Source organism: Sinohyriopsis cumingii, chromosome 19 (genome assembly GCF_028554795.1).
Source record: "Sinohyriopsis cumingii isolate HCF-2022 chromosome 19, ASM2855479v2, whole genome shotgun sequence".
Classification (NCBI taxonomy): domain Eukaryota; kingdom Metazoa; phylum Mollusca; class Bivalvia; order Unionida; family Unionidae; genus Sinohyriopsis; species Sinohyriopsis cumingii.
Window position 1 is genome coordinate 70,880,317 of NC_142979.1, and position 14,288 is coordinate 70,894,604.

The 14,288-nt window shown below is 33.9% G+C and overlaps 1 protein-coding gene across 3 annotated transcripts in view; it reads left to right on the forward strand.

Annotated features, from left to right (window-relative positions):
• The window catches only part of LOC149775926 (Na(+)/citrate cotransporter-like), a 75,922-nt gene extending 62,038 nt beyond the window's left edge, over positions 1 to 13,884 (forward strand). For 2 of the 3 annotated variants that reach the window (XM_089944229.1, XM_089944231.1), the window contains 4 exons: positions 512 to 648; positions 1,206 to 1,367; positions 11,797 to 11,934; positions 12,377 to 13,884. In XM_089944229.1, the coding sequence (XP_089800355.1) occupies positions 512 to 648; positions 1,206 to 1,367; positions 11,797 to 11,934; positions 12,377 to 12,562 (623 nt within the window). In that variant the 3' untranslated portion in view covers positions 12,563 to 13,884. The remainder of the gene's footprint in view (positions 1 to 511; positions 649 to 1,205; positions 1,368 to 11,796; positions 11,935 to 12,376) is intronic. The other variant, XM_089944230.1, reaches the window with a different exon arrangement.
• Positions 13,885 to 14,288: the final 404 nt, after the last annotated feature.

Below are 14,288 nucleotides of genomic sequence, written 5' to 3' on the forward strand. Positions count from 1 at the left end.
TTATAAACTGGTTTATGACAAAAGACACCTTGCATGCCAATTGTCTATACACAGCTATTTTATTCAGGCTATTTTGGATCTGTATAGTATTGACATGGAATCAAGAACATGTACAACATTAAGAGTTGTATGCATTAAGTTTTCGTACATCAGTTAAGTAAATTGTACGATCACACATTTGGTATATCAATAAAAATGACAACGAAATATTGTCGAGAAACTACTTCAACATGACCTAAACTTATAAGTTTAATATAAAGTGATATTTAATAACAATATGACTCTAGTTCATTTGCAAATAGTCATGAACCTCCACAACATTGTATCATTTCCAATTATTATTTGAAAATTGTTTGCCCTAATTAATAAAAATTGCAGTGTTACCGAGTTAATTAAAGTTTTAAGACTTGTGCAAATTAGCACCATGAAAACAATCTTCTCGTCTTCATTATTGACAACATGTTATTTTGTCATCTGTTTCTTACAATAACGGAAATGAAACATTTTTCAGTAGCTACAACGCAGAAGAAACTGTTCCCTCAGGAAGGTTTCACACCACTGTTAACTTGGAAAATTGTAAATGAGGAAATAGCGTGGGATGTTGTGCTTTTAATGGGTGGCGGATTCGCTTTGGCGGACGGATGCACTGTAGGTATACAAACTTTATATATATATATATATATATATATATATATATATATATATATAAAATCCATGATTGTATCATGAGTATGCCACATATATATTAAAAATGCTCAGATATCCATAATAAAGTTTGACAGATTAACTTTAACTATTTTGTGAGCTTTGGGCGCCATTTTTGTTGACGACATGTTTTGCTTTTTAGACGGAGAGAATGTGATGAAGTTTTATCATCAAGAACTTATAAGACAATCACAAGTCAAAATTATGTAACAGTTATGGCAGTGAAGTTATGATATATCTGATAGATATTATCATATTATACATTGTAAGTTTGAGAGCATACACACCAATGATGGACTTTTAAACTTCCAGCTCATTAAATTAAGGCGATCGATAAATATATATTCTTTCTTTCAAAACAAAAATGTATCGTACCTCCTCCTACTCCCTTTGCCTTAGCATTTGTATGGTGGCCGCGATGACAGTAACCGAAACGAGATGAAATTCTGCTATATTATATAATATGTAATTGCTGTCTACCAATTTATTTTCTGTTACAGAAATCCGGGTTATCTGACTGGATTGGTACCAAGCTCGAAGTACTGGGAACACTGTCTCCTTGGGTTATCTCTCTTATTCTAGCGTTTGTAGTTGCCACGGTCACCAATATTACCAGCAATTGTGCAACAGCAACTATATTCCTGCCAATCGCAGCCAATCTGGTTTGTATATTAATTAGCTAACAACAAATGTAAATTTATCCATTTCTTTTTCAGACAGTTGAGATTGATGTGTTTATGTTATTAAGGTGGTCTATTTCATACAGTGGTGATATTGGTCACGAAGAACTGCAATGATACACAATGACAATATTGCTGCAAAATGTTCCACAATGATATAATTTTGTCGCCATTTTCATATGCCTATACACCAGAATCAAATTAGTTTTAAATACAATTAGCTTAATTGACACATGCCTGTCAAGCGAGACTTTTATACCCTAATTTCTAAGAATAATACTTGTACCAAACTTACCTATTTTCAACTGGAACAGTCTCTCAAGGCCAACAAATAGGTGCAAATATTGTTTTATTACAGAGAAAGATATGCACTACCAACTGGGATTGGAACCCAGATTTTGTGAATGTTAGCTATACGCTCCAGCACTTACACTTATTGTTTTGTCTTCGCACTCCTTTTGGGAGGCACGTCTTCATGACTCTTTCAAGAGCAATGATCTTGTTCAACTCAGAGTGAAAGACCATCACAACCAATTGGTCTGGAAATGGGAGATCCTAACCCTGCTATCAAATGTAACAAAACTAGAACCCAAAATTTCTGATGGCTAGCCAGTCGGTTCACTACCTAAGCTATCCAAACTGATGACCTAAATGACGACTTGTGACATACTGTGACAGTTCTTTCCTAATTATAGATCCAAACTCTCAGTGAGTAGCATGTTTTCAATAGGAGAGAACAAGCTAAAGGTCATCTCGTTATCAGCAACAGAGAGGGCGAGCAGACTTTTGCTGAAACGTTATTTTGAAAACTAAGTCCTCATATGAAATTTTTTTAAAAAATACGGTCACTAACGCTAAACCGAAGCCTCTAACTTTACTGAGAGTTTCTCTAATTGGGTTATTTTATTTTTTTACTTTATCGTTGTCATTAGTGTTTCTTAAAAGGTATGCATGGTTTTGTTTACCCACCGGACGTTTCATTGAGGTCGTGCCCTCTCTTCTGTTACAGATTTTGTTAAATTATAATGCTTGCATCAGCGTATACCATCATGGAGTTTTCTGTTTTATCAGATATAATTTTATTTTAGATATAAAATAATCAGAATAGAATGTCTTCTGATGATTGTGTTGACGATTTGTATTTGGTTCTGGTGTGACATTAACCCTTTACCTCATACAAGTGTCTTTGGATGCTTCTACTCCATTCGCATGGAAGCGCCTTTTGACGCCTCTATAAGATTCGCATGGAAGCGCCTTTTGACGCCTGCTGTAAACATCAGCCATTTTGAGCTAGTTTTTGTAGCGCCACCTTCGGGGAAAACCCCCCAATTAGATACTACATTCATTTCTGCGAATGACAATTACGTCAGATCACGTGGTCGCTATTCATGCACTGGTCGATATCTGCTATTTAAAGTAACTGGGTCGTAATCTCCAGTCTCCAAAATGGCAGCCACTGATTTCATTCAGTACGTACGAAGTTTTCATGATTAGAATAACAACCACGAAAGATTCAATAAATTAGGTGAAGTCTCTGATATTGATGTAGGCAGCAATTAGTTTTTATAAATTATCAAATTCAGATGACTTAGTGATGTAGACGCACACGAAAACCTTGTAAATTCCGAGTATCGGAAATGGCAGCTACGGTTGGTCACGCAGCCTCACTGACATGACGGTGAATGAGTTCTCTCTCGATTTTGAAGCACATAAAAAAATTATTCTGTGAAAAATAATTACACAGCTATAACAATCGGACTTTACTCTTAAATTTTTCCACATATAATATATGTGTACCAAAAATGTAAAATGGTTAAAATTGATGTTAAATGTAACATACACTACATTGCTTAACAGTTCACAGGCAGGATTTCATTCAGTACTTACGAAGTTTTCACGATTAGAATCACAACCACGAAAGATTCAGTAACTTAGGTAAAGGCTCTGATATTTATGTAAGCAGCAATTAGTTTTTATTGATTATCAAATTCAGATGATTTAGTGATGTAGACGCAGACGAAAAACATGTAAATTTCTAGTATGGGAAATGGCAGCATCAGTCGGTCAAGCGGCCTCACTGACATTACGGTGAACAAGTTCTCTCTTTATTTTAAAGCACATAAAATATTCTCCCGTGAAAAATAATTACACAGCTATAACAATCGGACTTTACTCTTATATTTTTCCACATATAATATATGTGTGCCAAAAATGTAAAATGGTTAAAATTGCTGTTAAACGTAACACCTCTACATTGCTTAACAAATCACAGGCATGCCTATGGGTATGCGGTCGGCTAGGTAACAGGTGTTCTATTTATAGCGTGCTGCACTTTGTCACTATGCTCTATGAGGTAAAGGGTTAAAAGGACCTTTTGTAGGTAAGCACGTTACAACTATGTTTTAATCTAACAAATAAACAAATCAAGAAATTCATATCGATGAATCTTACTGCTGTTACTCTCAGAATTCCAAAAGGAACGGTTAATAGATTAAATGACGGTCGTGAAATTTACCAAACAAAGGATTTTGTTGTTGTTGTGAGGTTTCATGCCATTTTTCATCACACATTAGGCTCTGCATGGTGGCCAGTATAACTGGTGAAGGAAGAACCCAGGAAAACCCCGGGAAGAACCACCAATCTACGAGAAGCTACTGGCAAGCTTTCTCACATACCCACACTGGCCGAATCCTAGACTCGAATCTATGCAGACAGAGATGAGATGGCAGTGATCCGTACCAGAGAGCGCTTCAGACCACTCGGCCACTCTAGGTCTCACCAAACAAAGGAGGAATCATATTGGGTATTTTTTTATGATTATGATGAAAACCTGGAATATTGGTTATCTGATCCTTTTGTCGATGTGTATGATCATGCGGCGAAAAATCTTTCAGAAAAAAGTAAAATAAAGTTAGATACAATGGTTAATTTATCATTCTGATGCTTCTATCATTTTTGGGAAAATGTCCAGAATCACACACACACACATATATATACAGTGTGACCCCGCTATAGCACGGTAGTTGGGAGCCATAAAACCTGACCATGTTATATACCGAACCGTGTTATATGCAACCAAGTCAGTTAGCTGAAGAATATGTACCCCCCAAAAAAAACAAATTGTGTGTGTGTGTGTGTGTGTGTAATAAATGCGGGCAGTAAAATATGTGCTTCGTTGGCATAATATGTTTACTTTTTTTAGAGAACCATGAATTGGTACATATACATGAATCCTAATTATATATAAATGTCTAATGTATAGCAGGAATAGAGTATCAACACTGTGTACTCACCTGCGAACTGCATCATATACATTGAATCCATAATACAAGTGATTCCATCGAAAATATGCACACACAGCTTTAAAATATTAATTAATTTTGTAACAGGTCATATTGGTCTGAATTCAGTGGAAAAACATAGCACAATCACGTAACAAACGATGAAGCACATTTACTTTAAAGTACATTTCATGTCGTAAAAATTAGTTTGCATTCTAAGCCGCCGTTGGCGTAAACTTTTTCCCTACAAAAAGGAAACTTTCACAGCACAATTAACATGTTCCAGTCACGTTGTAAAATGCAAAAATCCATCAGATTCCATCACTTTTATTTAAGTTTGGTACTGACTTTCTTTGAAGAAAAGTTCTTTGCTGTTATTGAAAGATTGTAGTTGGCTTTCTTTGATGAAGGGTGCATGCGCTATTGAAGTCACTGCTTTTTTTGTTGTTTTGTTTTGTTGTTACATTTGTGGTAGTAACGTGATGCTGCCTTCAACGCATGCATCTGAAAATTAACAAAGGTCAATGGTTGATAGAGACGCAGGTGTTTTGATGACAGGGATTATTACAGAAAACGTGAGCGTTCTGAAGGATTTAATTTTCTGAGTGAAACGAAGAGGAATTTTACTTACCATCCACATAGAAATGTCAGTCTTTGCAAATATATTAATTAGTAGCGAGCAACCAAAAAGCCGATGAAAGATAGATTACGAGACAATGCCTTGTCCGGTTGATCTCCGTTACCAGAAATGTCAACAACAAAAAAGCGGATATTTCACAACATATAGAACTCATGCTAGATGTTAGGATAAATGGATTATGATATATAGCAATGCACTGTTTAGATGGTTTGTCAGTATGGACAAAGAATTTGTTTATGTGACAATAGATAAGTTTCAGTGCATGGGGCATCTGAATTTCTGCACTCTATACCAATGGTATATAAAAGTTTAAACAGCCAACAATGTCACCAACAAATAAAAAAAAGCCACATGATATGTTTTGCAGCCAATAAGGAAAAACAATCCAAGTTTGTGACATTGGCAAAGACCGGCCCGTACGAAATTTTCCACATGGAATGGATATGGAATCCATACGTACTTTTACAGAAATATCCATATGGACATTTCTGTTCTATAGTTGAAGCACTCTTATGGATTTCAGTGTATCCATATGGAAATGTTATGGACTCCGTACGTACTCCGTATGGAAAATCTCATGGAATATGCTAACTAGTCCATGAGATCTGTAGGTTGTCCGAATGGAATAAAATTAAAATTCCATATGGAATTTGGCAATAATCCATATGGAATTTGTGAATAATCCGTATGGAATTTGTGAATAGTCCATATGGAATTGACAAATATACCATATGGAATTTGTAAATGGTACATATGGAATTTGTAAATAGTTCAAATGGAATTTAGTAATAGTTCATTCCATAGCAAAATTTCGAGGCCTACTTAAGGCGATTTCAAACGGGTTTTTTTAAGCACTTTGTCTCAACCATAAAAAAATCTGCTTCAGTTTCTATTAAACTGCCTAATGATTCTCAGACATTATTGGGAATCAATGATGAATATTCACCTCAATTTTTAAAATGGATCATAAATTTTGACAGACATTGTCAAATAAGATTTAGGCTTTTCTTGTCCTCATTTTCTTTCTCACATACAAAGCCTAATCCATGATGGCATCACTTAGGTCTTTTTCATTTCAATGAAAAGTCTGGTGAGATTTCACAAATATTTGACTAAAACATTTGTGAGATTTCACAACAATTTTGATCATTATATAGTATTTTACTGAAGTTTCAGAGGTTTTTCATACATTTCAGAAGGTTTCAGATCAATAATGAATATGACGTAAACAGGACTTTACTAACCAAGGTGATATTAAATTTGCATGATTTTTTTTATACAGATGTTGTAATTATATGACATCCAGGGATCGTCCTGGGCTTCGCCAATGTCGCAAATTGCGATTTTTTTTCCTTATTGGCGACAAAAATATCCCATCTGGCGATTTTTTTGGCGACATACTTTTTGGTTATTTAATTTGTACATACAATCATGGATTTGGACTGAATAAATTTAAAGCCAGAACGAAAGGAAGCCATAAATTTGACTAAGCAATGCATTGGAATCAATCTGTTACACAAACGATCCTTTGTTCTTATTGACAACCCTATCTTTACAGTGCATTGTTACATCATAATCTGCCTATGCTGACATCTGGGCTGAGTACTGTATGTTGCGATACAGTCAATCATGCTACCGCATTATACCTACAACTGACCGACTTATGAAGACGCGAATAGAACAGATATAATTAATTGTATGGCTAATCATTCTGTTTTTTTTTTTATACATATACCAATACAATAGTTTTGCTGAACCTTCATAGAAAACTGATAACCTTTGAAGTACCGACTACTGTGTATAAATACAAAGCAAATGGAAAAAATCTCAATCACAATTACATCTGTCGCCAGTGCAGCATTTTACTCATTGATCTTTTTCTTTTGTCATCAGTCCCGTGTTACGGCTGCAGAGACTTAAACTCCGCAACAAGAAATAGCATAAAAAAAAAAAAAAACCCAGTTTTGCATAATTAATAATAATTATTTATTTCTCAAAATACAGGAGTGAAAGAATCCCTAAATTGGGTGTGAATTTACGCTTATATATACGGTCCAATATTGCCAGGTGTTGACTCGTGTAAGTTTCATTCGTGGGAATGGAGATCCTATTTTTCTTGTCGAGAAAATTTATACAGCATTCAGTGATCATTCTTGGGATTTAGGAAGCTACAAGCTTTGTGAAGCTAGCCATAAGGGGGGGGGGGGCTGCTGAGAGACTACTGGTGTCACCTGTCAGCACTGAGGACTGTGAACGTGGATTCAGTAAGATGAACCTCATAAAAACTGACATCAGAAATAAGCTCTGCATCTCATCTCTCGAGAATTTAATGAGAATCAGCATGTACAGATGTGAAAAATTAGACTTTGAAACTGCATTCATCAAGTGGGCAGCCCTAAAATCGCGACGGATCTTCATGTAACACTTTGTAACATTTTGTTAATGCTTGTTGTAATTAAAGTATTAACTAATCCATCTTTTGTAATTTTCATTGCCTGTCACATTAATAGACTAAATTAACACTTGGAAAAATGTACACTACTTTTTTTGGCGACACTTTTTGAAAATTGGCGACAAAATATTGAGGTTGGCGATTATTTTGGCGACAGCTTTTTGAAAGCCAGGACCATCCCTGGACATCCAAGGCTAGAGATATGGGAGTTAATAATAGTATAGTAATAAAAATAATAATAAAAATGACTTTATTAGAGAAGGTAACTTAATTACAGAACTAATCTACCTTGAGGCCTTCTATCTGTTATGTACAATATTTACAGTATATACAACATGTGAAGAATCTGGCTTGACATTAAATAATTGATTTTAAAAATCAAAGTATCAAGCCTGGAATACATACACAGGCATCTGTGAACACATAAACATATATAAAATAATAATCTCCATTTAAAAATTCGACTGTGAAAATAATGCAAAATTACAGAAAAGCATCCGTTTGAGACGTGAAAAGAAGAAATTCTAAAAGCCTGCCATGTCACTTGCACTGCAACTTGATTTTTGATTAATGATACTGTTGTGGTCTTTTGAATTAGTCCTTGTTCCATAAGCAGCCCTGACAAACGTTTATCATGATATAAGTACTCATATTTTACAATGAATTCCAACACACCTAGAATATTTTGATAATATACACAATAATACCTCACGATATTGAACGATGATTCTACGTGTAGGCCAAGAAAATTCCGCAAAGATATGACGATCTTTGATAGACATGGGTATTTCGCAAGAATTCCCACCAGTGATCTATACGTTGTCCTCCTTAAATTCATCCTGAAGTTAATCAGTTTTGAGTTATCGAAATCAACCTGGTTCAATTCCTTGTCCTATTTAGCACGTTAGCCGGTACTGTAGAGCTGTTTATGGCACAAAAAGCAAAATGCTAGTCCTGGCGTTCAGTTTTCATACAGACTGACTAATTTACGCTCCCATCGACTTTGCATTCAAGCTATTCTCTTTGCCGCACATTTTTTAAAATGGTTATTCAAACTCGTATCCGACTCGAATCGCCATGTATAGCATTCCCGTCAGTTTCCGTTAGGCAACGATTCATTGGGCAAATACAAAATTTTGACCAATCAGAAAGCTCTTTACAACGATCATCCTTTAAATAATAAACGGAACAAATACTTATTAGAAAGCACGTTGCAGAATGGGACCGGATAGAGCGTCATTTAAAAAAAGTTTCGGAGACGATATTAAAAAAAGGGTCCGTATCGAGGAAAATCAGATTCAGGTCAGGAGAAAAGCGAAATTCTGATTCAAAACAGAAACAAGAAAACTTGTTAGAGGGCAGTTAAATCCAGTTTAAGTTTTAAAAAATACAACAACAATAACAAAATTTGATAAAGAAATATAATACAGAAAGATGTGGAAAGAAGTTATTGTTTTCAAAATAAACAATACAATTACAGCTATCAGAAACAGGGACTATAAATGCTGCTGAAAATCAGTCAAATTATACAAGAAACAAAAATAAATTTTATATCTTATTGATAATTTTTTACTAAAACGTCAGTGATATTACAATCACAAAATATCACTATATTTTTAGAATTTTTGACATACTCTCAGTGAAATTTCAATAACAAAATTTCACTGATATTTTCAGAAATTTTGGTAAAATCTCCTAAAATACTATAATTTTAGTGAAAAAGGACCTTTAAGTGAATGTCAAGAAATGTTCATTGATTTTGCTGAAATTTAAGTCACATTTTCACAAGGGTATGATTTTTGTAGAGCATATTTTAATAGGAAGCCAACAAAATTACTTTTCAGAATAAACATTAGATCAAGCCCAAAATCCACCCTGCACCAAATTTTCTAAGTCCAAAGATTCATCTATGCTTGTACTACCAGATATTAATTTTCTGATCATGTTTACATTTTCCCTACTTTTTTGGTGATAACGTTGTTTTTAAACATCTTTGGAAATAAATTAAAGAAAACTGACATACATCTGTTTCTTCAAATTTATATGAGTATATAGTCATCCTTCCACATCAGCTACACTGACATAAACATGTGCTCTAACTCTCACCAATATTTCTATTTCAATCAGATAGTTTAGGTTTTTAATTCTTCAGAGAGTATTTTCCATTATGTTATAATACATGAGCCTGCTTTCCATATGGAAAAAGGTGCTTATGGATTAAAGTTGCAGCTTTATTCCATATGGAATTTTCACTTGCTGTGAAGTACTTATGGAATTGATATGGAATAAATTGTCTGATTCCATACGTTTTTCAGTCCATATCTCTTCCATATGGATTCCATAAGTACTCCATATGGAATCCATGAGAAATTTCTGTACGGGCATAGTATGCGATCCTAGAATAAACTTTTTATGCGATTTTTTCTTCTTCTTACTTTTAAGAAGAAAAAAATTACTTTTTCGTGTACGAGAAAACTACTTTTTTGTGCATGAGAAAACTACTTTTCATGTATGAGAAAAATACATATAAAATTGCAGGAGCCAGGCCACGATCATTTTGTATTATTCATATGCGATCTCTTCCCCAAAATGATAAGCAACTTTTTACATTTTTGTCGTACTTTTTAAGAATTTTTTTTGTGCACAAGAAAAATACATGTATATGAAATTTCGGAAGCACACCAAGACCCCATTAAATCCGAATTCGCGTTTTAAAATGGAGCGTGCTATAGCGGGGTCACACTGTGTGTATATATATATATATATATATATATATATATATATATATATATATATATATATATATATATATACAGAGAAACTGGACGTTTCCCCAAAAATGAAATGGTCAATATAAAATAGATACTTGATACTTCTATCATCGACCAAGAAAAATTTCATCTATCAACTTCACCAGATAAAAAAAGTTATTTTCATTTTGAAGATGACCAGATAATTTGCTTTCACGATATTTAAAAAATTCCTCAATCATTGGAGGGTTTTCTTTTCCTTTTCTAGCGTAATAATCAACCAATGATCTATATCTACTTCCTCCACAATTTGTACAAAGTTGACATTTTCCACATATTCCTTTCTTGTATTTTATTCAAGGTTTAAGTCCTGTAGAATGTTTCTTTCTTAATTGTACCATATGTGGTCCCAAAAAATCACCATAACAGTTTTTGCCACATAATTATGTTGATCCTTGTAAGAGCCATCTACATTTGTTTGTGGCTGATATGGGAGTTGGTATATTATATATTTTCCTTTATTTTTAATTCAGATTATATCAAAAATATGCTTAAAAAATAGACTTAAACTTCAATTAGACATTAGATATATTAATAATGAACCGATATTCAGAAACAAACATTATGCAGATGCATATTTGCGATCTTATGTGTGATATTATTCCAACTGATTGTCCATTGAGAGATGATACAGTTGATTATATATATACTGAATATTTAAATATAAAACAGATGATGATAATGATGGTTTTAATGCTTGTCTTGGACCAAATTCAGATGACGTATAAATAAGGTGTTTGAAAACACACCTAATTGAAGTTTAAATCTATTTTTTAAGCCTGGAATATTGGTTATCTGCTGCTTGATCATTTAAGATCCTTTTAAAGCATTTGTTTGCAAAAGAGATTCTTGATAATTAGGATTAATTTTCATATATGCAAATATCTGAGGCCATTAAGCTAGTTGTAAGGCGTCTGTTATGGCAGGTACTGATCTATTACACGTATTGTACACACTGAGGTGATAAATCACCAATGATAAATTTCATATTTAGCTCCAATATTGCACACCATTCGAATTTAAACTTATCTGTAAACTTTCTGTCCATCTGTTTTTCTGTCTCTATCTCAAACACACAGACACACACACGATGCAGACTGATGTACATGCATGAACAACAAACTTTACCATCTTGAAATCTGTCACTCTTAACTTCCCTACTGCATGTATATGTTATCTGCCAGTAATATGTTAGTCCCAAATAACAATAGTGTTATTCTTTTTTCAGGCTCTTCGTCTGCAGATAAATCCAATGTACCTAATGATACCAGTTGCTGTCTCATCCTCGTTTGCATACCTACTTCCGGTTGGAACTCCCCCTAATGCCATAGTGTTCTCCAGCGGATACCTTCAAATCAAAGACATGGTAAGGTTAACAAAGCAGTCTACTAGTCACCTTTTCTGACATTATTCAGATTCAGTTTAGCATGCCTGAATGATTCCTAGCCTAAAATGTATAATTAAACATAGAACATCTTGAAAACTAATGTAAAAATTTCAAGTAACATCTACATGTACATAAACCCTACTTTCAGCGGCTTTCTGGAGACATTTTGTGTTCATTTTATTCTTTTTGTAAAACAAGAAAGAAAGCAAATATAAATATGTGTTCTCTCTTTCTGTGTATTATTAATATTAGACAAATTTAGTCTAAGACATTATTGTATACATATTTGATAGCATACTTTGGATGAAATGGAAGACATAAAATACATCAGCCACATTGTTCTTTTTTTAGAAAAATATGCTTAACGTCATTCAAAATTACATATTAATTATTTTATAATTCTATATTTATGCTTTTGCAGGTGAAAATAGGCATCATTGTCAATGTTCTGGCGGTGCTGATCCTTGTTCTGATGAGTTGTACATTAGCTGTGGCAGCCTACGGCCTGGACAGTTTTCCACTTGCCTTCCAGGGACAAACCAACACCACACTGAATGTGACCACTATTGTGTCCAATATTTCTCTCAGTAATTCCTATATTGGATAACATATACATGCAGTAGGGAAGTTGAGAGTGATGGATTTCAGTTGTTTCCAAATGGAAGACATCGATCTTCATATATTTTGAAAATTGTACTTTTAAACAAATATAGTAGAGTACTCAAGAGTATTGTTGCATACGACATTTGTATTCAGAATCGGTGGTGAGAATGTTAATGACTACCCAGAGATTGTGCTTGTATTGCAATTGAATATAAAATTACTTGAGACTATAATTGAATACAAGATTACTTTAGAAGAAGTGAAGACAGTTAAGCTTCATTATCCTGTTTTAATTGCAAATCATTCCTTGTGAAATTATCAGAATTGGTGATGGAAACTGGTAACTTTTGTTGAACATTTAGACTGGTTTCTGCTCCTTCCATAAAGTCCACCTCTTTTATGGCAACACCGGTATGTTTGAAAGGAAGCCCGTAGATTTTGTATTATCGTAATCGGAGATTATATCCGAATCCGTGTTATTAAGTTCAGATTGTAGCAATTGGTAAAACAAAACTAAGTTAAATCCAAGAGATCGCAATGGTACAGACACTCTCTGGAAGGATTAAGTTATGACTGACATAGAAAATGGAAGGCAGAGCAGTATTATTTATAAAAAGTGGTAGAGATTCTGTCTTGTGGATATGTGTTCATGAAACGAGAAGTAATAACTTTCATGATGTTGACATTTACACAATCTAAGACATAGGTAACAGTACAGGCTGCAAATCTATGTAGCATACTGACATATTGCTATTTCATATGTGTCAAATCGATGTCTTGGTTCGCTGTTTCAAAACTTGTGTTCTTGTACAAGTCTTACTAAAACATAACGACACGAGCAATCCTACAATTTGATTATCCTGTTAAGCGAAATAAAAGATTGAGTGGTGATTCCTATTTAGTGATGTTTACAAAATAACGAGATTTCAAGGGACTTTTTTTTACCAACAATTCCTGGTGGATCCTTCAAGATGCACTTAACTTTTGTTTAGCATGTTTAAAAGTGCATCATCATCTGAATTGGATACCTTGACGGAATCAAGTGACAGTGACGTTTTATAATATAACATCCCACAAAAATGACATTTTGGTATGTTTTTCAGTCTTTATGATTTTAGTCAGGTTATGATCTATTTGTGTTGCTTGAAGATGTTTTGTCGAAGGCATTTATTTAGTCGAAAATAGCATATTACTTGATGACAACAACCATTCAAGGACGCTGCATATGTTATGATCATATTGCATTATTATTTGTCTAACTACTTCATTTGAAGAATGAGCATATCATTGAGGTATGGGAGCAATAAAGTATATTTTTTCACGTTACTCGTATATCGTTTTATTTCTGTTGCTGTCTGCTTTGTACTTACGGAGTACATCACCAGGTGCTTGCTACAGACCTGAGATTTTAACTACAGACAAAATAAAATCCGGTCCTCGACAGAATCATTCGAAAATTATAATGTCTCTTAACAACAATATTTGCTAACACTTCATTGGCATAATTATTGTACTTTCGAAACTGGCTCTGTTCTATCGTAGCATAATCTATATGTACCTTTAAGTTCCATGTCCCTCAAATCTCAACAAACACATTCATTGAACAATTAGTGAAAGAGAAAAGATACCTTTCTATTTTCCCTAGAAGATAAGACTTTGCTGTTTACAAAACTTAGACTAACTTATTTTGCGAGTGAAAATATTAAAACGTTGAATTTCTTCTAGGAAAC